This window comes from Orbicella faveolata, unplaced genomic scaffold (assembly GCF_042242905.1).
Source record: "Orbicella faveolata isolate gen_17 unplaced genomic scaffold, um_ofav_v1 contig_25, whole genome shotgun sequence".
Taxonomy (NCBI): Eukaryota; Metazoa; Cnidaria; class Anthozoa; order Scleractinia; family Merulinidae; genus Orbicella; species Orbicella faveolata.
In genome coordinates, this window is record NW_028301553.1 from 18,573,276 (window position 1) to 18,599,908 (window position 26,633).

General features: G+C 38.6%; 1 protein-coding gene and 1 non-coding gene across 2 annotated transcripts in view; one reads left to right on the plus strand and one right to left on the minus strand.

Moving 5' to 3' along the window:
• Positions 1-26,633, plus strand: part of LOC110053120 (run domain Beclin-1-interacting and cysteine-rich domain-containing protein-like) — a 61,693-nt gene that overhangs the window by 8,269 nt on the left and 26,791 nt on the right. The window contains exons 2-6 of the mRNA XM_089295026.1: positions 3,253-3,445; positions 5,599-5,705; positions 17,559-18,447; positions 19,733-19,836; positions 22,443-22,493. Of these exons, the coding sequence (XP_089151152.1) occupies positions 3,253-3,445; positions 5,599-5,705; positions 17,559-18,447; positions 19,733-19,836; positions 22,443-22,493 (1,344 nt within the window). The remainder of the gene's footprint in view (positions 1-3,252; positions 3,446-5,598; positions 5,706-17,558; positions 18,448-19,732; positions 19,837-22,442; positions 22,494-26,633) is intronic.
• On the minus strand, positions 14,398-14,470 carry Trnas-cga (transfer RNA serine (anticodon CGA)). The gene has a single exon. It is a non-coding gene; the product is annotated as a tRNA-Ser (tRNA).

Sequence of the window (26,633 nt, forward strand, 5' to 3'; positions counted from 1 at the left end):
CAGTGGTATACAAGGGCTTACAGGGGTATACAGGGGTTTACAAGGGTTTAGAGGGGTGTACAAAGGATTACAAGGGATTGCAAGGGTTTACATAGGTATAGAAGGGATTACAAGGTATCAGAAGGGTTTACAAGCGTATACAGGGGTTTACAAGGGATTAGAAGGGTTTACAAGGGTATATGGGGGTTTACAAGGGTATACAGGGGTTTACATGGGTAAATGGACTCACACGGGTGTTATAGGCATTATTATGGGATAGCTGGGAGACTATATGGTGGCCTACCATGAATTATATACCAGTTTTCATATGAAAATCTAAGAAAGCACCAAAAATTTAACTCTCTTAATTAAACAACCCAGTCAAAGTTTTAATTTATGCATAGTCGAAACAACATATCGAATTACTTTAGGGCCCGTTTATATAGAAAGAGGATGATCCTAGTGCTAGGATCATCCTAGAAGGTTCATTTGGTTTACATGCAAAAATGCGGCTCCTGGGATCAACTTTTCGTTGGGTTTATATACAAGATTTGTGTTAAGTGCGGTTGCAAAGCAAGATGGCAGGTGACAATGACAAAAGCGTAGTTTTAGGAGTTCTCTCTTTACTGGCATTGATAACTGCCTTTTAGCTCGCAGGAAGACTCCAAAATTCATTACTTCCCACTGACTCTCTACTTTGGGCCCTGTATTTTGAAAACAACATTGGCCCTCCACGTTGCATGTCAGTATCGTCGTCTTCTTCGTTGGGCAGAGATATTGGGCAGAGATATTCGAAATTGTAGGCCTTTTGAGGTTTCAGTTGATAAGTGTGGAGATCCTGCCATGTTGTTTCTTAGAACTCGTCCCCAGGGCCACCTGCGGTTTCAAGATGGTGAGTGGGCAAACTGGGCCTCCTGAGGCCATTTACATGGAGGTAGGATCATCCTAGTGCCAGGATCATCCTTCCTCTCAGATAGGATTATCCTAGCGGTAGGATGATCCTTGCACTGGGGCCCAATACAACCCTTCACATGTAAACTGAAAGCTGAAAACATACCACGCTCGGATGATCCTAGTCCTAGGATGATCCTAGCACTAAGATCATCCTCTTTCCATGTAAACGGGCCCTTACACATGCGGAAGTGAAGTCGTCACGCAACATGTTTTTCAAAACAGCTGTTTGCCAAATTTCGCTTAGATATTTCTTTCAGGAAAGGAATACATGAATAAAGTCATATGCTTTGTCTTTGTAGTTTGTAAATGATAGTAAATTCTTTTTAAGCCTTAGTGTTTTTGACTTGTCACATGTTTCATGTTCGTGAAATATTGTTCAGTCGTTTCATAAATAACCAAATGAAATCTTGGCTACCTCTCCAGCACTCCTTGCTATCCACGGTTACATATGCTTCAAGACAATTAGACAAATGGCATTGAATCGACTTTGCTAACGTAAGCAAACTATTAACTACGTGGATAACAATGAAAATATGTGATAGCCTTGTTACGGCAAGTTTTTGTCTTGCATCGCTGCTGTGCTGTCGGGACACATGGTCGGTAAAAAATTACCAGTTTAATTGATTTCGGTTGCTTAAATTTTACATTTTACTTTAAAAAAAGATTTGTATTGAATCACGTTCTCTCACGAACTGTCTGCTACACACAGCGTCTGAAGTTTACCATTAGAACAAAAAAACAAAACAAAAAAAAAACCAACATTGTTTCACTCCTGTCCACTTCATGCTTGCCTGTCAGGCAACCTGTGAAAAGAAGGCACTAACCCGACCGATCGTTTCACTAGTCCTGGGCTATTGGACAGCCTTTTTGTCATGCCCTGCTACATCAACAACTTGTGCTAGTTCTGTGTTTTTATTGAGTTATGGAAACACGATTTTTTACCAATCACTGTGTGTATTTTCTTAGGGCTGTTTTCTAATTTCCATTTAAGTTTGGCAAGAATATCTTCGAATGACGACTTACCAGACGAGTGCTTTTTTACCTTTATTTATTTTTGGAAATGCCCAAATAATTTGCCAATAATATGCAACATAGTGTTTCAAAAATAGACAAAGTGAAATATGCTTTCCTCTAGTGATACTTCATATAATGGTTACACGTGTATGAAGTGATACACAATATGAATCTCACAAAGATTCATCTTGAAATGGAAACTGGTTTGAAAATTAAAGTGCCTCCATTGTAGTCATCTCTGGGTTTAAGGTCTTTTTAGTATAATTTTTCATTGAAGGAAGAAACGTTAGTCTTCCACGTACCAACAAGTTGTTTACTCCAATGTCTCGATTCTAGGGATATGTGGGAATTTGGGAGTGCCAGCTGTTTTTCAGTTTAAACTATGGAAATGTGTCAAAAGTTGATGATAAGAACAAGGATAAAAATAATGGTAAAATCGGTCCGTGATCCTGTGTAAGCTATCTTTAATGGACCAGATTAAGAAAGCTCAACACGAAATGGCAACCTGGGCCCACATAATTATGAGATAGCGAAAAAACGTATGGTTTGTGAATCACTGTGGGGAGGCATCTATTTGGAAGAGTGAAAATTATACCGGGCGAGTGCATTTTGAAAGTGACTCACCCGAATGACGAGTGGTGTCAAAATTTAGTTTCCAACGCTGTTAATGACCCCTCAAGAGAAGCAGCCTTCCAAAAATAGTTAAAATTCATGGTATTTAGCCAAGTTTTGGAGGTAGCACCCAGTTGGAAGTACATGTGATGATACCCCAAAAGATTTAGTGACCTGGGCCTATTTGTTCAAAGCTCGATTAAGCTAACCCGGGATTAACAAGAATTTTGATTTCAGTTTTGTAACTTTTCGGTGAGGTTTTCTGTTTTCAATGTTTGTCCTTCAGTTTTGAGCTTGACTAAGATCAAACTACACAAAATGTGAACAGTAAAAAACATTTTTATACAAGAAAAATTGATACTTCGGTTTACTTTTTAATCTTGGGTTAGTGTTAACCGGCTTTCGAACAACCCGGCCCTGGAGTATAACTAGTTATTAAATGAAACCTAGGAAACAGTGTAGCCTACAGGTACAACAAGCTTTTGCAATGTAAACTGATCTTATGTTTATCATAATTGCCTTCATTCCAAAGGCATTGTATTAATAATTAAACAACACTTTGCTGATTAGATCAGATAATTGTTTTGACATCTCAAATGAACTTTACGAGTTCCAGTTACAGAATAAAGTCTACCAACCACAAATGTTTAATCACCAGTAAAATCCTTTACATGATTCAAATGTTGTTTGCAGAGGGCCAATGACAAGATTGACAAGAACAATATAAATTCAATCACATCATGTCAAGCAACTGTTCCTAAGGATGCTGAAGTTTACAATGAAGATGAAAGCTTTTATCAAGCTTTGCTAGATTGTTGTTTGTCTTCTTCAAATCTTTTAGAACTGAAAAATAACAGGATGGAACAATTACATTACTTTTACCAAGGTAGGTCACATGTATGTTATGGTTGAGCTAGCATGATGACCCAGTAGGTTGGGATCATAAATCTGCCTGACTGCATCTTGCCTTAGTTAGCCTAACTACCAAAAAAAAAAAGAAAGAAAAACGGTTTGAAGAGGAGGACATAAAATTAAACACAATTTGGCTTCTCCACGTCAGTTTTGACACAGGCACGGTGCTGAATTTGTAAAGCAGGGTAGTGTATATTTTTTCATTTGGGCGAATAAAAATAGTTTCAGTGGAGTGAAAACATCTTTGTTTGAATGAAAAACTATTTTCAGTCAACGTCCAGTAACACTGAAGGTTTTTTGATGACTTACTAATCAATTTCTTTTTTTAATAACATTAATAATTCTTTTCATTTCGGCAGCTCCCAAGTATATTTCTACCAGAAAACGTGTATGCTCTGTGGAAGGGATTTGACTTATAAGCATTATATTGAGTTGGATTTGTTTATTTATTTAAAAATGCTGGCGAGGGCTTCGTTTTTACTCTTGACTAGAAATATATGACTTCTTTTTGTCTACAGTTTTTACAGCTTTGATACATTGATGTGGAGATTGGTTTCATACTTTGAAACTGGAAAATTCTTGCACAAAATGTTGAAATTTTCATTTTCATGCCAAACATGGCTATTTATAGTCGTGGAGAGAAATTTTGACCAGGGCAGATTTTGATCATGTGCTAGGTAACCACTTCTGAACTGTAAACGCACATCACGCAATGAGCAAGACAATGTTATAATTAATTTTTGTAATTTTTGTCAAGCTTCATCTGAACACTTGATTATACCCATGTGACTAATACTTGCTCTTTAATGTTTCAAAATCTTTATCAAAAATTTAGTCAGTGGATGGCTTGCCTGTGTTCTTGCCCGTGTGGCAAGTGAGCAGAGAAAGTTACTTGAGAGGAAAATGTACTTGTTCCGCACAAGCAGACAGGGTTTTGTTTTCAAGTCCTACATATCCACTTCGATACACTCATGATAGACATGCACTATGTATGTGCCAACCTAAGAAAAAATTGCCAATTTTACCTTCTTGACCCTAAAAATGTTGTTGAAAATAGAGTTCCACTGGATCAACCACAAAAATGCATCAAATATAACCTGGGACCAAGCCCTCTTGCACTTCAGCATGAGCAGCGAGGCTTTGAGAGACAAGCCTGTTAGCAAAGTGAGCTGGCATGAAATGAGAGCCTTCCCAGATCTGCCATTGTTTCCCAAATCTGAACTCTTCAGAGTTACTCACTAGCTCAATGTGTCAAATTGTTAGCCAACAGAAATTGAGCAAAAGTCAACAAAATGACCGCAAATTGCATTAGGCTTTTAGCCAGATGGGGATGCAGGCATCCTGTGGACACCCACTTTTTGAAAGAGGATGGGCATGCAAGGCGGGCAGTCATTTTTTTGTGAATTGAAAGCCTATTGAAGTAGGAATATTTCACTAAACTCTGAACAGTAATGGTTAGGTCAATCCAACAAGTGTTTTCAGTTTTGATGCAGAGTTTTAAACAAATTTAGAATTTAAGACTTACCTACATGGTAAAATAAACAGGCAGTCTACTCTCATCAATCTGGTGGTCATGCAAGAGTGACCTGATCAACACCATCACGACACTACAGTTTTTAATCACTGGCTAGTATATGCATGTATGTCTTGAAAGGTTCAAAAAGCTTCTGTCATAATGCACTGTTTTAAATGTTTTGACCATCAGTTTTTTTATGATTGACATTGATTGAGATTGCCCCTAGTCTCTCTGCTTGTCATTCTATAATGTGACTGTAATTGGGAATGGCAGAATGACCATGGCTGGCTCACACATACTTGTAGCAAGAGGTGTGCTAAAAATACAAGAGCTGTTGATTTGCTAGCAACCTCCCAGGAGAGATTTACAATCCAAACCACCACTTGCATTGTTTACTTTGAAATATAGATCAGGTAATTAAGAATATTACAGATTGCTACCTTTAGTTATACTGAATTTCCCTATGTTATAGCTTTATCACAAAATGTCTCAACACCATAACTTGTTTGCATGAAGTGCATGACTGTACAGAAATCTACAGTGCATATGTGCATGACTAAATAATTATGTAGTGTAAACATTACTCTTTTTGAACATTTTTAAACTTTTAGAATTTGCATTTTTGAGAAGTGCTCCTCATGTTGAAGCAATGTACACTTGTATGCGAGCTTTTGAGGAAGGTGATTGTCAACTGCTTGGCAAAATTGATCATGTGCTGGTGAGTATACTGTGTATGTTGTGACTGAAAAATATACTACTTCCAGTGAACACTGCGATTGGTGATTTTTTTTGTAATCTGGTCTGTTTTTTTCTTCTCTGAATTTTCGGTGGCTTCTGTCCAACTTCATCAGAGTTGTAATGATTATCTTAATCCTGACACAATACCTTGAAAGGAAATCATAGCATCAGTTGAGCAAAGCGTTACCTGACTACTAGCCGCAGCTACATGTATGGAGGAAATCAAAGTTGAAGTGAGCTATATCCTTAAAAGTACTCAGCCTCCCAGAATGAGTAACATAGCCAAAGAAAGAGCTTTTAGCTCTGAAAAATGAGAACATACTCATTCTTCCCATGGACAAGTTTAATTCTGATGTGATAATGAACAAGTCCAATTACTAGGAGAAAATCAAGACAATGCTCCAAGACTGGAAGACTTGCCAGCCAATTACGGACAAGCAATAGAACCACACTACAAAATCTGCATTGGATCTACAGAGGGAGCTGCAAAACCTTATGGAGTTTGGCAACCTCTCCGTGGAGGAGTATAACCCTTCAACTTTTTAGTGCAGAGTGCACTATTGGGATAGTTTGGGGGTTGATGTCGCTAAAGCACTATCATGGCAATAAGGCACTATGGCACTATGGTACTATGGTACTATGGCACTAAGGTGCAAACTTTAATGTTTGTATAATTAATTAATTTCAATTAATTAATTAGGCTTGCAGTAAGGGGGTAGGATGGGGTAAGTACTTGTGAGCACTACGTAAAATGGGTGGTGCATGTACCTACGTTACTTCTTTGATCACTTCAAAAAGCTATATATTTGTTTCAGCAAGCCCCTTGCTCTCCTTGTGGTACTTTTCTCTTTAGAACAAAACCAATATTTGCTGTAAACACATGCCCAGATTAATAGGCGTTAGAGTCAACTACATATTAGGTGGAAGATACATTTCATACAAGATCACACAATAACATTGAGCACTTTTCTTTGTGATAGAACCCAAAGAAGTCATACGCATGCATTCTAAAAAAATTGCAAAATTCGAGAGGTGTCTTGACCAATGGTAATTAATTGTAAGTTAGTCTTGAACTGTGAATGAAAATACACACATCAAACATGCACACTGCTTAGATTATGTCTCATCAAAATCCCTAGGTAACTAACAAGGCCAATACAAACCAGGAGTGAATGGTAGGGGTTATACAGGAACTGTGTTATGAGTACTGCGTCAGAGCTATACATTACACTCTGCACTATCTGCAATTGTTTCACTAGTTATGAAGTTCATAAGGTGGAACCTAAACCAAATAATCACCATTTCATACTCCCAGTGGAAAAGTTGAATCGCATCCTCCTGAGACCAATAATCAGGTATTCAAGTGCTCAGTGAAGGTACTCAGAACCTTACAAATGGATAACCAATATACCATGCAGAATTCAACTGAGTTTGCAGACTTCGTGCTGAGCCAATGGGTCGCTGATGATGAGGAGCTTGCATTCTTTGATGTCATGTCACTTTCACTTCCATTCCTGGAAAGCTGGCAATTGACATTGTAAAAACGAAACTCTGACAGTCTGATTATGGAAAGATACAACTACCCTCACTGAGTCACAAGTTATAAACTGGGTTTTCGTCATTTGTGATGGAAATAATTATCTGGAATACCCAAATTGGTCAGAAACTCAGGGTACTGAATTTGGTCTTCCATCAGCAATCGCAATGGCCAGATCACAACATTGATGCTTGAACCATGAGGTTTGTTATTTGCAATGTCTGCAATGAAGACATCTGCAATGAAGACTTGAAGAATGATTGGGGAGAAGATCAGTCACTTCCAACTGAGGTTTCACTGCTTCGAAGGCAGCATTATACTGCTCCTCACTAGAACAAATACACTGCAGATAGCGGGAGATTCCTTTGCCAAATGAGAGCGATTTATTGCCAATTAAACAATTGCTTTGTGGGAGGCATGGTGGCCTCATGGTTAGTGCACTCGAATCTGGAGCGGACGGTCCGGGTTTGAGCCCTGGCTGGGGACATTGTGTCGTGTTCTTGGGCAAGACTCGTAACTCTCCATCCAGGTGCGTAAATGGGTACCAGCGAATTTAATGTTGGGGGATAACCCTGCGGTGGACTAGCATCCCATCCAAGGGGGAGTAGAAATACTCTTGGTCACTTCATGCCACTGAAATTGCCTAATGAAGAGACCAATCACAAACAGCTACTCAGATCCTATTAGTTTGCTGGGGGTCTCAGACAAGGATTCATGCGCTAATTCGGAGATAGTTGTTTACGGTTAAATTTCCATCTGTGATGTAGGCTAATCTTGTCATGGCCAACATAGAGGAAGAAGCCTTGCTACCTCTCCAGTTGCTGCTCGCTGTTGGTGAATGTGTGTGGATGCCTCCTACATATGTTTGAAGAGAACAAATGCAGAACTTTTCCCCCCAGCACCTGAACTCTATTGATGGTAACATCCAATTCACAATAGAGTGCACATGTCAGCCTAACAGGGGCTAAAGTATTTAAGAGTGCCTGCCTGTAAAAATCAGACAAATTCTTAATTTCGCGGCAAGAGTCGAAAATTCGATTTCGCTCATATTCCTATGGTAGATAGGCTAGGGCATGACAAAAACCACTGGATAGTTTTTTTTGGCAAAATATCCTTTTATTTCAAAGAAATATGCAAATTACCAAATTCCATTAAAATCGTCATTTGACGCACCATTTTATTAAACAAGTTTGAGAGCCTCGCATGCAAAACCACATCATTCTTCCGTCTTTAAAACACTCAAATATTTTTGTGCAATGTTTAAATGTGTACTGGGTTGATTTTAGGGAATGTTGCGTTGTCTTTTTGGGTGCACAATAATTAAATTTCGAAGACATGTATTTCATTCACTTAAAAGTACTTCTTGAATATAATTAATTTTCACCATGTGCGAAACCTTCAAACGGACCAAGCTTCTGGTGGTTGAATCGCAGAAGGATGGTCTACAGATTCCTGTAAAAATTTCTTTGGGCAAATGATTGTGAGCGACGTGAGAGCTTTTCAAAGTACGTCAAAAATGCAAATATTTGACCATCCATCGTCAAATTTCAATTTACGGGTTAGGCGTATATTTTAGCATGCGCCACATGACTTGACCTATGTTAAGTTGAAATAGACACAGAGCTGATAATTTCGAAATGTTCTAACCTTATTCGCTGTAAAAGGCAGGTCCAAAGCCAATTTGACGTGTTTCTAGTCGATCTCTCACCATTCGTCGCACATAAAGCAGATGTTTGCTTTTGTTTACACAAGGTTAACGTCCGATGTACACCGCCAACTGTCAACTTATTTAACGGTTGAATACGATGAATCTGTGACCCTGTTCTGTCGCACTTTGTAATACCTGTCGCACTTTGTAATAAAACTGTCGCACTTTGTAATACCTGTCGCACTTTGTAATAACACTTGTCACACTTTGTAATAAAATAGCTGTCACACTTTGTAATAACAAGTTGTCGCACTTTGTAATAAATTAAGCTGTCACACTTTGTAATAACAAGTTGTCACACTTTGTAATAAGCTTTCAAATTTCCTTTGAATAGGATATTTGGTAGTAATTATATGACTTAACTAATCCCCCAGGGCACAAATACGTCCTTCTTTGATATTTTACTTTGTATACTAAACTGAGGAGATGAAAAAGAAACGCATTCTCCCCCACGCTTCTCGCAATTGTTATTTGTCTTGACTACGATGTATCGCGACAGAAACACTTTGTCATCACGAATAATGACTTAAAAATTGGTTTTGTTAAGCCGCTCCATTGGCTAGGTACTAGTCTAATTTATCGTGCAAATGAGACCCTATTGCATGTTTAATTTGTCAATGATAGCTTAATTCAGGTAATAAAAAGGTATTTATCACATCTTAAATAAAGATTCGAATTTTAAATATACTGGCATCTCCTGCGGATGAAAATAAAAAGGTTTGTTTCCGTGGGAGTTTTAGAGAGGACGAAACTGGAAAGCAACTTGCAGGGACATAGTGTATCAGTAAAAGAGTAGAGGACACATCTTGCTGGTATTTATAACAGCTGTACAAAATGGTACGATCCGGAAATAAAGGCTTTGACTGGGAGTCTTCTAAGAAGGGACCGTTAACTATAGTTGAATAGAATAATTGTGAAATAGTATCGTATTTTAATTCAAAAATCTCATTGGCTTGACATAAGCCAGAATATGGAACAGCAACCATCATAGCCGTAATCAGTATATGTGGTATTAAAGCATTGAATCAGAACCATTGAATAAAAGTCTATTTCAACCTTGAATAAACAACGATGCCGTTCGAGTAGAACCGAAAACGAATCTGTACATTATTATTTAGGCAAACGGATGAACACACTTTTTAGTACATGCAGTTGTCATTTAAAAAAAGAATAAAGTAACTTCATGAAATCGTGACAAGGTGAAATAAAAAGAGCAAAAAGAATTTTGGTATTTGTCTTGTAATGGTGTTCAAGGTATCCCGACTTTTAGCCATGATTGTAGCAACTATTTTAAATCCTGTGACTACTCCCCCAAAAAGTACCTCATATAGAACATGTGGCAAGTCACTTGAAGTCTCCATCTCCCTTACTAACCCTTGGACTCAACCCTCTCACGTATCTTTTTATTTTTACCAGGAGTTATTTGCCCTCTGTTCACTTATTGCATTCCATCGTTGCTAAGCAAGCTGTGTTATCTCCAAAATAACAATTGCGAGAAGCGTGGGGGAGAACGAGTTTCATTTTCGTCCGGTCAGTTTAGTATGCAGAGCAAAATATCAAGGAAGAACGTATTTGTGCCTTGGGGGATTAGTTAAGTCATATAATTTCTACCAAATATCCTATTCAAAGGAAATTTGAAAGTTTATTTCAAAGTGTGACAACTTGTTATTACAAAGTGCGACAGCTTAATTTATTACAAAGTGCGACAACTTGTTATTACAAAGTGTGACAGCTATTTTATTACAAAGTGTGACAAGTGTTATTACAAAGTGCGACAGGTATTACAAAGTGCAACAGTTTTATTACAAAGTGCGACAGGTATTACAAAGTGCGATGATTATTACAAAGTGCGACAGAACAGACCCTCGTTCGACACATATGATCACCACTGCATCTAGGTAAAAAATGGCTAAGTCATTGGTAGATAGTTGCTTGCTTTGCACTACACCAAAATATTACGTTTGATCATCATGGTTTGATGGCTTGAATCCTTGCTTGCAGCGGTTCCTTGTTCGTCACGCAATTCTGTCATCCCATTTTAGGGGGTAGGGGTAGGACAATTTCTATCCTAATACGTAAGGCTCCGTAAGGCTTGGAATCACTGGGAGCACACAATTGCGTTGAGTAAGAAGAGATTAAATTAAGAAATGAAAAGAATGAATAATTTACCATTGCCCCTGTTGTTATCTTTTACTTGACACCGCTACCTACCATGCCCCTGCGTAATACTGTAACGCTAAACTCATACCGAGGTCTTTTCGCGCTATGCAATTATTTTTGGTTTACATGTAATACAGTGGACTACCCCCAGTGAAATGGGCGGCGACTGCCTAAATAGAGGTTGGTGTACCTTGAATATTTAATTTTTCACTATCGGGCTATAAATTTCTTGGCGAACAGGGAGTCAATTCAATACAATCATGATAGACGTGTGTTTGAATTATCACTCGTCATGCACCTTCAATTTCAGACTCTTATCTGCCATCGCCCTTTCCAAAACAAAGTTCTTAAATTTTGGGTGGCCGCTTAATAGGGGTAAAGACAATAATGAAACCCTTATCGGAATGACCAAATGATGGCCGCGGAGGTAACCGGTCAATAGGTGTTTTATTTACAATATTTTACTGACGATAATTTTGGACTGTATTGACAACAGTCTCTATTTTCTGTTACATACCAATACCTCGCCACTAAGCAAACAAACTACGCCAAATAAAATGGCATGGCCAGGGCTATTTGCTCACGTAATTACTTATTAAATTTAGTCTGTTTTTCTCATGAATTAGACACGTTGTGATTTCCTATTTTTATTTCAGCTAGTTCTTGCTTCATTAATCTATAATTTTTTTATGGCAATTTTCTTAAAATTTTAGTGAGTACAGGTACTAGCTTTATCAGCTGTTGTCTGAAACATCAGAACGTACAACAAACGTGATTTGGACCGAGGCCACGTACACTATAGAATATCATTATATAAATACACACATATATTATTATATACACTGTATATGAAAAAACAGATGAACAATGATTAAATTGTTTCCATTATCCTGAGAGTACTCTATACAAAATAGATCAAAATGTGCAGCATATGCCGTGACAGCATTGCGTGGTGAACAATAACTGCTGTAAGATTGTGCTGCGCCGACACACTTATCAGCAATGGTCAGCAATCTATCAAACGCAATATTTTGGCGCAGCGCAAAGCAAGCAACTATCTACAAATGACTCAGCCGTTTTAGACTTAGATGCAGTGATGTTCATATGCGCAGAAAGTTGGTCACAGATTCATAGTATTCGACCAATAATAGGTTGACAGTAGGCGGTGTACATTGGACGTTAACCTTGTGTAAACAAAAGCAAACATCTGCTTTATGTGCGACGAATGGTGAGAGATCGACTAGAAACACGTCAAATTGGCTTTGGACCTGCCTTTTACAGCGAATAAGGTTAGAACATTTCGAAATTATCAGCTCTGTGTCTATTTCAACTTAACATAGGTCAAGTCATGTGGCGCATGCTAAAATATACGCCTAACCCGTAAATTGAAATTTGACGATGGATGGTCAAATATTTGCATTTTTGACGTACTTTGAAAAGCTCTCACGTCGCTCACAATCATTTGCCCAAAGAAATTTTTACAGGAATCTGTAGACCATCCTTCTGCGATTCAACCACCAGAAGCTTGGTCCGTTTGAAGGTTTCGCACATGGTGAAAATTAATTATATTCAAGAAGTACTTTTAAGTGAATGAAATACATGTCTTCAAAATTTAATTATTGTGCACCCAAAAAGACAACGCAACATTCCCTAAAATCAACCCAGTACACATTTAAACATTGCACAAAAATATTTGAGTGTTTTAAAGACGGAAGAATGATGTGGTTTTGCATGCGAGGCTCTCAAACTTGTTTAATAAAATGGTGCGTCAAATGATGATTTTAATGGAATTTGGTAATTTGCATATTTCTTTGAAATAAAAGGATATTTTGCCAAAAAAACTATCCAGTAGTTTTTGTCATGCCCTAGCCTATCTACCATAAAAATACAAGCGAAATCGAATTTTCGACCCTTGCCGAGTTATTTTCCATTTTTATGGACAGGGACTCTTAATTTTTTGGACCCTGATTGTTCTGAGATGTTCACAGAAAAGAGAACCTACCAAAAAGTATCTTGATTTTGTGTCCGGCAATGCAACGCAACACTAGGAAGCTGTGGTAAAAACACGCCAAATTAGAGCCAACTTCCTCTCTTCGTGCCCTGGGCTAAGAACGAATGAGTGGGATCATGTTTTAAGTGATTTGAAAGTGAATCGTTATCCTGGAAGTCTGTTGAAGAAGTACCTCCACAACAAGATCAAGCCCAGTCATGGGTTGCGTCTTCTGGAAATTTCGTGTGCGTCCAACCTTTAGCCAATGAGAACATTGGGTCAGATATTTAGGGAGCCCAAGGACCGACCAACAATTAACCAAGTCCGAGGAATCGTCTACAAAGTGAGCTGCCATGACTGCATTTGTGGAGCTTGTGCAGGGCTGAGCATGACCCAGACCATGCAAGCAACAGCGAACCAGCAATTAAACATCATACAGAGTCCACAGATCACAACATTCTCCCAAGGGATGCCTAGATCCTCGATTGTGGTGTTACAAACTACCTGAAGAGGCTCTTCTTGTAGTTATGGCACTCAACTTTAAACAGCGCTGCCATCACTGAGAGGAAACCACTCCGTCACACTTATCTACCATTGATTCAAATAAACAGGCTTTTGTAACAAACCTGATCATTGGAACTCTGATGAAGATGGACAGAAGCCACCGAAAATTCAGAAAAGAAAAAACAGACTGGATTACAAAAACCTTAGAAAATGTACTGTGTACATGTATGAATCACTACAATGTATTGTATAGTGTATACTAAAAGACAAAGGGTTGAAAAAGATATCATTGTTTCTGCCGCTGCGCCTTCTGTAAGCTTTTCAGTAAGGAGAGCTTCAACAGAATTAAAGCCTTTAATTAATTAATTAATTAATTATAACCATATGAGGAAGTAGCAGATCCCATTAAAATAGTGCTCAATACACATATAGTGTAGAGCTGAGTATATGAGTAATAACGAAGAGGCAAGATTTGCTGTTACTCCGAACTCTGTTACGAAACTCTGTTACGAAACTCGGAGTAACAGCAAATCTTGCCTCTTCGTTATTACTCATATAATTAATTAATTAATTAAATTAAAAAATTAATATCTTAACTGACCACTCCCCCAATGGGGTATTTCAGGGCCAATGAAATCAAATGATGAAACAAATAATGCAAATGAACATAACATGTTTAAAAATCCCAACTGGCGGGAGGCAGACCAGTTGGCTATTTACAAGCACGACTGAGGAGTTGAACTAGGGTCTACCGAGAAACAACTCCAGCTAAGTGGTCAGAGCGGGACTTGAACCCACGACCTCCGGATTTCGAGTCCGGCGCCCTAACCACTCGGCCACGCTGCCTCCCTTAGCCTTCCTAGACAAACTCCAACTTCTTTACCAAATTTGAACTGCTTCCTTTGAGTTCTGGGCCAAAGACAATCACTCTCAAAAACATTTGGGTTTGAGTTGTCTCCACCATTACCTTCTTATGAGGATGTGTCAATTGTTTTTTTGCACCAAATGTGCAGGCCCTTATTTAGATACCTGTAAATGAATCAAGTCATGATCCACATCTCAACTCTGTTGCTTGGGCAGACAAATTTATTGTTCAAAGATTAACCTCAATTGAAAAAAAGGGAAATAATGAGCCAAAAGTTGACTGGTAGCAAGCCTACCCACTTAATTAGCACTCTGGTTAATGTGATAATGGTTAGTGTTCATTTGGATGTAAGGGAAGCAATAATTGAAGGAGGGAGTGCAAAACCATGCTAAGTGACGATTTGGCTGAAAAAAACATTTTTGCAAAAGGGCTTGAATTTTTGCATGTGGTCTTCAATGTAATAGAAAAACGTGGCCCTGTATTTTTGTCGCTGGTTTTTGCTTTGTTTTCAAGTTATAACGTATGCAAGAATACTTGGCTTTTCCTAGCCATGTCTTTAGGAGTTTATTTGTTGAACAGCTAACAGGCAAACTGTTAATAGTGTATGAAGTCAAAATCAAATCTCACAGCATGTATAGAGCAGAAATCTGGGAACAGATTGTTTACATCGGTTATTGTGACACAACATGTGAATCGATCGAGCGTCAAACGAAATACATTGAACAAAAAAGAGATGTGCCGCATTAGAGCTCTGTCAACTAATATCTTAAGCATTGTTTTAAAGTACCTTGCATACCTGCCTGGTGGTTGAGAGGCATCATAAAGTCTCAATAAACCCGTAAGTCATCAGCACGATTTAAAGAATCAAAATGTGTTCTGAAACTTCGAAGGCAGCTGATATACTGTAATCGTATTATCGGTATTTGAAGTCAGATCGAGCCAGGCAGCAAAGTCCAAGAGCAATTCTTGCCCAAGAAAAATACCCTCTGGTGAGTCATGGCCCAATTCCCAAGCATTGCTAGCGTCAAAGTTTGGAAAGCGAGAACTGGTTTTAGACTTATAAAATTTGTCTTGTATCGACCGCTATGTTTTCCTGCGCATGAGGTGTAAAGACCCTTCCAGACATGCATTGCAGTCACGTTCTGTGGACGTTTCTCAAACTGGTAACTAGACTGTTTAACCATAATAATGGCCAACAAGTAGCGATTGATTGTAACATAGATCGGTGATCCAGGTTGCATTGATTTTATTTCAAATCGGCGTGATTTGTAGTGTTTTGAGCTTCTGGGATCAGCGGACATGCAGATGTATGGAGACCCATTTGTTGCGCAGAAGGGTTAATCTGTTAAGCTGTCAGCCCTATTTATAGAGCGTTTTCACGTGAAGTCATCAAATTCTTAAATCCAAAACTGAACAGCCACCGATGTTGTTATCCTCATCAGGCATGAGAGGCACCAGCGCATTTTGAACTTGGAAGTTATGGTGGTGTGTGACATAAAGTTACGATCGCATTTGTTGAAAACTATGTATTTATCTCATGATTTTTAGCCATTTAAGACGTTGCCGTATTTGGAAAAGTGCTCATTGAAACGTTTATTTGTTTTATTTTATTTTCATTTACACCTCTTTTGACCTGAAATCAACATTTTTGAGCTTATACGTTGTGTGAAATTACCATTTTCAGGAGCCCATCATGGGCTCCAGCCATTTTGCTGTTTTCTAAGTGAGACCAACATCCTTGCCGTCACGCATTAACATCAAATCAACATTTTAACCTATTTAGACTTGAAATCAACATCATTGAGCTTATACATTGCATGAAATTACTATTTTGCTGGTTTCTAAGTGAAACCAACATCCTTGCCGTCACGCGTTAACATCAAATCAACATTGTAACCTATTTAGACTTGAAATCAACATCATTGAGCTTATGCGTTGCGTGAAATTACCATTTTGCTGGTTTCTAAGTGAAACCAACAGTCTTGCTGTCACGTGTTAACATGAAATCAACATTTTAACCTATTTAGACCTGAAATCAACATCATTGAGCTTATGCGCTGTGGGAAATTGACTGCCATTTTGCTGGTTTCTAAGTGAAACCAACATCCTTGCTGTCATGTGTTAAAGTGAAATCAACATTTAAACCTTTTTTGAGCTAAAATCAACATTTTTGAGCTTATACGTTGCGTGAAATTGACCTTTTGCTGCTTTCTAAGTGAAATCAAAGTCCTTGCGGTTGCGGTGGGCCGATCCTTTGTTATGATAAACCGAGGCGAGACTTCGACTTATAACAAAGGCTTGGCTTGGCTATTATAACAAAGGAGCGGCTCCGTTTATCATAACAAAGGCCCGGCTTCGTTTATTTAAAGGCCTTGGTGGGAAAAGAGCATTAGGTATTTTAATCAAAAGTGAACTTTGCCAAAAACGCTCCAAATTTCGCATGCAGTTTTGTTTAGGTATGTTTAGCAATGTCCCGTAGTTTTTCCACTAAGCTTTGCTTCGTTTTCGAGATATTGCGTATGCAAAAAAACAAATCGGTTTTCCTAGCGGCATCTTCATAAACGAAGCAAAAGCCAGTGGGAAAAATACAGGACCACGTTTTTCTATTACATTGAAGACCACATGTAAAAATTCAAGCCCTTTCGTGAAAATTTTTTTTTCACCCGAATTGTCACTTAGCATGGTTTTGCACTCACCCCTTGAATTATCTGCAACAGTTATGTAGTGTAGAGAAGACTAGCTAGTTTTCATAAAGTATTTTTGATGGAAATAGTAGTAAATGTGGTTGTAGCACAGTGGGGCATTTTTTTTTTAATGATTCAATATATTTAATACAAGTCTCACAGTTTGTGATAACGGCAATGTTGTGAAATCTTCTGCTAATAATAAGGAGACATGCACTGGTAGAACTTATGCAGGAAGCAGATTTGAAGCAAAATGATATTGAACCAAATTTGTTATGTACTATGTGAGAACTAAGAGACATGTTAGGTTAACATACTCATAATTATGTCTGTGTTTTATGAAACACTGGTACTGATTAAAAACAACTTTGATTTGAATTTTAAGTTGAACAAGAAAAAATACATTGAGGTGTGGTTGCAAGATAGTGCATATTTTCATGCTGGTTTGCTGGAGTCTTCTGTTTTACCTGATCACATCCAAGGAAAACCTGGTGATGAATTGTCTTCTTCAAACAGCACAGACAGCAGTAGTGGAAAGGAGGACTTTCAGAGGCTTTCACTGTATGGTTCACTAGAGGACAGTCAGATTGAAATGACTGATTATTCAGATTACCACCCTGCTGTTCTTTTACAGGAAAACATTGAACTGTATCCCTCTGAGTCTGGTCAGAACTTTTCTTATATTTTACCAAGGAATGGTGATCTTGATCCTAGCAGTGAAATTAAAAGGAAAAGTACATCTCAGAAAGAAAATACAGTTGGAGAAGGAAACAACTTGACTTTGCCCTCGCAAAGATTAAACTCTTTTGGACCATCAAAAATAGGACAGAATGTGAGAGCAACTTTGGCATATGCAGCCTTGTCTGCTGTAACAGAGGGTGAAGAGACAGCTACATGTCCAGGTGAATGGTTTGATGGTCATGATGAAGACCAATTTCATAAACCCAGAAGAGCTAGCACTGGTAGTCTCAATGAGAATTTGGTCTGCCCAACAAGTGAAGCAATTTCAAACAATGGGTCGCTGGAAACATCCATTCTTCCGTATGTTAAAACAAGATCTTGTGACAAATATGTTAGCAGCAGTTCTGAGTCTGTTACAGACCACCAAATGAGAAAAGCTTTGGGACACACCAGGTCAAAATCAGATCAAAGAGGTGTTCCAAAATTTCATAAGCATAAGTCTGTCATTGAAGTGCCAAAGTACCATGAAAGTGAGAATCAGGATTCTTTCAGCAGTGTTTGCAGAATGTCATCTTCACTACCTACTACCTCAGGTAAGAATACTTATAAGAGAGTTAAAATTCTAATAGTCCATATTCAGGGCTTGCAAGCTTGCCTATTGTTTCTGTATGATGCAAAGGAAAGAGACAGTACTTTGAGCTGGTTATTTGACCTGGAGGAATATGTGTACATATGGTCTTGGGTTGACTTCCTTGTACAGATGGATTATACCAAATGTAAAGGTGATGGCAAGTATCCCAGTACTGTAAATCTTACCATTAACTCATTCATTTTAGTTTGCTAAGGCACATGTTTAGTATTTGCTTATTTGCTGTTGTGTTAGATGTGGTGCTTTTACAATCACCACCCTCAGTTTTAATCATGTATAATTTAACAAGCAGTCTTATAACACATTTAACAATATTTTATTTTGCATAAAGAAACTATAGTTGACCTCTGGAAAACAACCAACTTGGGTGTTTCTAAAAGGAACACCTAAGACCTAGACTTATGGGACTAAACAGAATACCCTGAACTAAAAATTAATGAACACCCTTGGACTAAAATGAACACCTTGACAAAAACAAAGACCCTTGGACTAAAATGAAGACCCTGGACAAAAATTAAGACCCACTAGACTAAAATGAAGACCCTTGGACTTAGATGAAACCTCGATTAAATGAAGACCCCTAGACTAATATGACAATCCTGGACTTGAATGAAGACCTTAAGTCTTGACGGATATGAAGGCCCTGCTCTAAAATGAAGACCTTGACTAATATGAAGACCTACTGGACTGAAATGTAGTGTCAAGCAACCTCTCAACTCCACTCCATCCAAACAAGCATAGCTTAATTATGGATGGGTCTTTTTACGTGCTAACCAAAAAATACTGGTATCATGCAATCATCTCAAAGTTTGGTTTGCAAGAGAGACATCACTGTAACATGGTAATGTCATCTCACTTTTGCCCTCTTGATTGGTTCAAAAATTCAAATTGACATTGCAACACTGAAATAGTTTGCTCGTGTACATGTATGCTTCAAATTTCAGAACTTTGCAGCGATGAATTTGCTGTTAAACTTTTACCTATTGTCATTTGCACAGTTCAGACAACTATTAAGTACTGTACACTAGTTCATCTCTATGAGCTATTTAATGTAAAAGGGGGCTTTACGCAGGCAATGAAAGGCAGGTAACTGGTTTTAATCATTCAAAGACCCAGTCATAACCAAACGACTGCCTTGCCAGATAATAATATTAATTTCTATGTTGAGTTCATTGCTGTCCATGTGCACCCCGTGCACGCACTCCCATATTTCTTTTTTATCTTTGCAGAGTCATTGTACTGCAATGATCCATATTTAGAGGATCCATATCAGGAACAATCCTTAGCAACAATTTTGGCATCACAGGACTTTAGCTCATGTGAATTAGATAAGGTATTTACCAATAGTGCTAAAAATCAATGATTAAGTTACTTAGGTACATACTGTACTTGGCCTTGAATTAGTAATGAAAAAGTATGTAAAAAGACAAATTATGGATGCTATATCAGTCATTCCTTATTACCAGTAAATTTAGAAATAATGTTCCTCGTTGTTTCCCATAACATTTTATAGGAAATCAAACCTGATTGTATGCACTTCCATTATTACATTATAAAAGGAAATAATAATGAACCTGCTTTATGAAGAAGAAAAAGAAAATGAGAACAAAAATACCTACAACAGTAGTTTGTTGTCAGAGCTTTGGTTGATTTATTTGAATTGTTGTTCACCTAAACCTTAAACATCAATGCCATACGTGTGGTTTTCCGTTGGCTGAGGAACGAAAGAAGCGGAAAACATTTTTCTCACACACGGCTGGGAGTCTGGGTACAGGTGTGCGGGGGGTTTCAGGTTACGTGGCTTGTGTAAGGTTTCAGTTTTTGTTTCGCCATCTGCCACTGCCTGACATGCCCCACCCACCCACCCGTGAAGTACTTGTAGAATGTGTTAAGTTGGGGTGAAATTATTCTCTAGCCACTTTTTGTGTCATTGTAAGACAATTATGTACTTATGTTAATAAAGTTCAGGCTGTGTGGTTAGGCTTGGCATGGCTCCCAGCGGTGTGTGGGAAAATATTAATGAAAGCATAATGACCACCCACCTTTGTTGTAGGACAGAATGATATTCTTTAGTAATTAAAGGAAGGTTTGTTTATGCTCATTTCTGTTTCAAGATATGTCTACAGTTTTCAGAATAATTTTTATTCTCTGTTGTAGTACAGGGTCTATAATATTCTGTTAAGGAAGTTAATTTCTTAAAATTATTTGAGGTTCTAACATAGGGTTGGTGAGATATGGGATGAGCCTTTTTTCGCTGCTGGGATGCGGGATAAAGGAAATTTGAAGGCGGGATGCGCGATTGCAAGGGGTCGGCAGGAGGTGGGAAGTTGGTTCTTTTCATGGACAGGAAGCAGGAATTATTGATTTTTTCATGTAGGATGTAAGACAGTCAAAATTAGGTAAACAAAACAGCCCGTCATTACATGTTAACTCTCAAGTTTTCCTGTTTTTGTCTACTCTTTTAGAGACTGGTTGAATTTCTGATCCTTATCAGAATCAATCTGCAGTCTGACTACTGTCTTCAAGAATGAGTAACCGACTACTGCCTCTTGTCTAAAAAAACACCCTTGTCAGTTATTTTGCTATAGAAGCCATAACATTCTAAAAGGCAAGCTCATGTTTTAACCCGATAACATTAGATAACTATCAAGAAACACTGGGTTTAACCAGACTTAAAAATAGCTCACAATACAACACCCAAAACAACTCAATACTCATCATGAAATAAATGCCAACTCAGAAGTAGGTAAATGACCATAAATTTACCAACTGACTTTAATTTACTGTTGTTTGGGTTAAAGGAGTTCCATCAGGTTTTTTTTAAATAGTAATTTTTGCCACAAACAAAATTACCTTTAAATTGAAGGAGACCTAAAAATAGTAGTTTACTAAGTTAGAAAAACACCAAAGAGATAATAAAAAATCATAAAGGAACAAGGATGATCAGGCATGGAGAAGATTAACACAAGTTTCAAATGACGAACTTGAAAAATTTAGGCTAAACTTTTCAAGATGTGCAAACTGTGACGTAGCTCCTTGAAACGGTGACCAAGGCAAATGCAAAATCCTAAGCCACTTTATTTGAGTGTCAAAGTGTTCATCATTACTGTACTAATTGGGGATACTGACATAAGCAAAACAAAGTAAATTGGGATCACCAAACACAAATCCATCCAATGGTAGGAGGAGGATTTGAAGCCCAGGACCTTCTGGATTACAAATTGATTTTTAATAATAGTTTAACAGAGATGTTTTTAATTAATGTCCTTTGTTGAAGGATAACTGGAATATCTAGAGTGTCCTTTGTTATATGTGGATATTTTTTTGATACTCCATTTACCTATTTTCCAAAGTATTTTCTTTCCAAATTTTGTGAAATTCTAACAAGTGGAAAGCTATTCACAGTATTCAGTCTCAATTTTTTGACTGACTACTTGAACGCATGTGCTACATTTAACTGGGTTCTTTTGGCAGCAAAGAAAAACCTAAGTTCTAATCACTGGGCTCTTTGCATGGTTACTTTTCCTTACATACGTTTCTAATAAAAGACTAAAATCATCAATACACTGTGTCATTTATGAAGAAAAATGGTATAGGTAGCACAGGCATGGAGCAAGTAAAATGATTGCTGTATGAATGCCCATGCTGAATTACATTAGCAGTAGTGCATGCAAAATTGTGACATTTGGCTAAGTTAATTTAATTGATTTGTTTGTGAAATGTGTTGAATTTTGGTGGCTCTAGTGTAATCTGGAACAACTTGATTGAGACCTTTAGCATAACTGTTGGCTGTCAAGAGCTTTGTCTGCATTTTCCTCATTCAGGGACTTCTGAACTGTAGCTTAACTTGGTTTGGCTTCTTAATTTCCATTGACACCTTCAAATAGTTTCGATTTATTTAGTGCTGGAGAGGTTAACTTTGAACTTCTTTTGCAACAGGAGAATGCCCATTTTAGTATATCTGAAGCACTGATTGCTGCCATTGAACAGGTATGTTGTAGCTTGTTATTCTGCTATGGTATGTGTTAAAGTTATGCATATTGTAATTTTCAAGAGACATCCTCAGCCAACAAGTCCATTTATTCACATGCATGTAATACAAAATTGATTTGCATTTTGTTCCCACACTCTCCATGCACATTCTACACAGATACATTCACACGCTCGTTCCATGCTTGTTCCATACTTCCCTTTGCAAGATAAATACACAAAGCTTCAGCTTAGTAGAGAAAAGAAAATAAGTGAAAGCAAAAGCAGTTCATTTAAAGTCAGTGTCTTATGATCACAAATTCTTGAAACTTTGGATTTGGTTTAATTATCTTTCCATATCTCGTGACATATCCCTCTGGGCCACTGGGTCTTGTCGGAGTCTTTGCAAGAGACCTCTGAAGGAGCCGGTTCTGGAACAAACAGGAGATGTCTTCGGTTTCTGTGGTACTCCTTTCCTTCAGCTTCAACAATGTACGACTGTGGCTTTGCAGGGGGTGCTTGACAATGCCCCCTTTCTGGTATCCTTTGTCAGTCTGAAGTTGCACAACTTGCTGTGGACAGAGAAATGTGGACGAGTTTGGCATTCTGATTGTGATATGACTTTTGCTGTTGGCATTTAAGCTTCAAACATGAGCTTATGTGCTTACTGTTGATTGCTTTGGGAGTAAGGAGTTCCTTTGCAACAGGAATAACACATTTGGTATGCCACGACATCAACCACTGCGCAGGAGAACCTAGGACTTGATCTCTTTGAACATTCCCAAGGTTAAGAAGGCCAACCAAGGTGTCAGAACCATCCTTCTTGCATTCCTCTAGCAGGTCTTGGCTTGTCTGACTGCATTTTCTGCAAAACCATTGGACTAAGTAAAGTAAGGGCTGCTAGTGATATGCTCAAGACTCCATTTGCTGGCTTGAAGCTTTTGAATTCCCTGTTTGCAAATTGTGGACCATTGTCAGTTAGCAACTTGGATGGAGGCAGCATGGCCGAGTGGTTAGAGTGCCGAATTTGAAAGCCGTAGGTCCTGGGTTCAAATCCCGTTCTGACCGTTAGCTGATGTTGTTCTCAGTAGCCCCGAGTTCAACTTCTTGGCTGCGCTTGTAAATAGCCAACTGGTCTGCCTCGCGCCAGTTGGATTCTTAACCTAGTTATGTTTATTTGAATATTTATTTATCATATTTATCATTGTTTGTTTACATTGGTCCTGAAGAGCCCCAATGAGGAGTGGCCAATTAAGTATTTAATTTAATTTAATTTAATTTAATTTAATTTAATGAAATGCCATGGACAGCAAAATGGTGTTTCATCTTTGTGATCACAGTTTTAGACGACAAGTCACTGAGGGTATTCATTTCAAACCAACCAGGTAGGAGTTGACGAGTATCAGGTACTGCAATCCATTCCAGTCAAATGAGTCTGTGCTCACAAGGGGCCATGGGAGATCTGGAACTGGTTAAATAACGAGTGCTTCTTTCTGCTGGTGAGGTTTTAGCACTATTGCAAGGCTGGCATGATGCTATGGCACAATCGATATTGAGCATCAAAGAAGGCCAATACACGGTTTCTCTTGCTCCTCTCTTTGTAGCATCTATCCCGGGATGCCCCTTGTGGAGTTGTTGAATATACTCTTCATGCAAGGCTTGTGGAACCACAACTCTCAGGCCTTTTAAAATGATTCTATTGTTCATGATCAGCTCATCTCTGATTGGAAAGTATGGCTGTACCTCTGGGGGTACACTCTTGGGCTTTGCTGGCCAGCCATTAGGAATGAAATGAGAAACTCTCTGCATCACAGCCTGATCTGCAAGAGTGTGTCTCTTGAGTTCAGCCACATGTTCAGGAGAAATTGATTTAAGGGACAGGATGTCAATCTGCTTATCAGCCTTGAAATCGGAATTCTCATCGATGTAGGTGCACGACAATGTGTCTGCGATGCAAAATTCAGTCTGCTTCTTGTAGATAAACTTCAAATCATACTTTTGAAGCTGCAAGAACATATGCTGAAGACGGGTGGGGGTTGAATGAAGAGGCTTATTTACAATTGCTGTAAGAGACTTGTGATTGGTCTCAATGGTGGTTTGTCAACCATAGATGAAATCATGAAATTTTCTGCATGCAAACGAAACAGAAAGCAGCTCCTTTTAATTTTGTGCATATCGAATTTCAGCTTCCGTTAGGGCTCATTAGGCATAGGCCACAGGGTAACCATCCTCTAAAGACGCAGCACCAAGACTGCTCTTTTAGGCATCGATGGACTGCGTGACAGGCTTTAAGGAGTCGAAGTACCTCAGGACCAGAGGTTGAGAGATGTCTGTCTTCAGGCCTTCAAAGTTTGTTGCTCTGCTGGCTCCCAACTCCAGTGTGTGTCATTCCACAGCAATTTGCGTAGTGGCGCAGTCTTCTCACTAAAGATGCTAATGAACTTGTGGAGATAATTGGTCATGCCAAAAAATTGATGCAGTACCTCTGGCCCATCCAGTGTCAGCATCTCTTTAATAGCAGCAACTTTGGCTTCATCAGGCTTGAGACCACCATTCGTGAACTGATGGCCAACATAGGACACTGGGTTGAGGCAGAACGTCCACTTCTTTGGAGCTGGTTTCAGGCTAATATCTTGTACCCTTTGTAGCACCCTCTTTAAGTTTGCATCATGGTGTGCTGTTCCCTCACCTCATACTAACAGGTCATCAATGATGATGGCACAGGGATACCCCAGCAAGCAGCTCTTCCATCGCACACTGGAAGACTTTTGAGGCAGAAGTGATGCAAAACGGCATGCGCAGCATGCGTAGAAACCGGAATCTTCCAAATGGTGTCTTGAAAGTTGTGAGTAATAAAGATTCTCAGTCAAGTTTGATTTGCCAAAAACCACTTCTTGCATCGAGGGTAGATAATACTGTGGCACTGGGCATCTTCAACCGTTCTCATAGGATAATGGGGTCTCTTTAGGGCTTAATTGAGATCCCTCAGATTGATGCAGATGTGAATACTGCCATCTTTTTTCTTTGCCACCACCATTTGTGAGACTCACTCAGTTGGTTCACACGTCGGTGTGATTGCTTCAATCTTATCCATCCTATCAAGTTCTCTTCTAACACTCTCCTCCATTGCAAGGGGTACTCTGGGTGATGGCCTGATAACGGGTTACGTTGGTGTCCAGCCTCATATTTTGCAAATTGAGAATTGTAAATTGCCAAGATCACCTTGAGATAAATCTTAAGTTTGTACTAACCAAGTATTGCTGTGCGCAAGGCACTGATGGTGTCAACCTCATGGACCTGGCTGTGCAACTGAATGATATTAAGGAGTCCGTAAGACCAAGCAATGGCATTACTGGCTTGTTGATGATGTGAAATTCCAGGTTATGGGACATAAACTGTAAATAAACTAAGAGCAAGCTATAGTGCCCAGGGTAGTTATTGGTCCCCATGATAGGCAACTTACTGCACTGCCTTCATCTGATCAATCTTCTTATTGCGGCTGATCTTTTTTGATCAACCTTGTGGACAGAATGCCTTGAATGCCTTCAATGATTGGAATCTTGAGTACTTGAATGCCCACCACTATGTTTGTAACAACAAACCTTTTTTAAGTGATTGGGCTTTCAACAATGAAGATCATTAAGCACTTAATGACTGGCCCCAAAGGAAACAGTGAGTTTTGTTTCCCCGAGACCCTCAATGTTACCTGAGACAAAGCCCAGGGTAACATTAAGGGTCTGCAAAGAAATCATTTGTGAAGAAATCATGTGCTTGATGCTGGCTGGCCCACAAATTTGTCACGGTTTCAAGGAGCACGACCTGATCACGTGTGAGTCAAAAGTTCAAGTTGTTGTTTCCCTAGGGAGTTAGTGAGTTTTGTTCACCCCAGGATGTTAGTAAGTTTTGACCCATGACACATGACATGTTTTCCTCCAATCAGAAAACGTATTTGAGTTGGGAGGTATAACAATGTGTATTAATTATTTTGAAGTGGTTTTATTGTTAACACTAAAGGTGATAACAGAATAAGAATGCACTTTTCTTATTTATTGAACTTCGTCTAACTAAAATACCTATATACGGTACATAAGATTTTTATTAGGCAGGGAGACCACTACAACCTTGCCAATTACAGTGGATCCCTCGTTAATAAGAATTAAA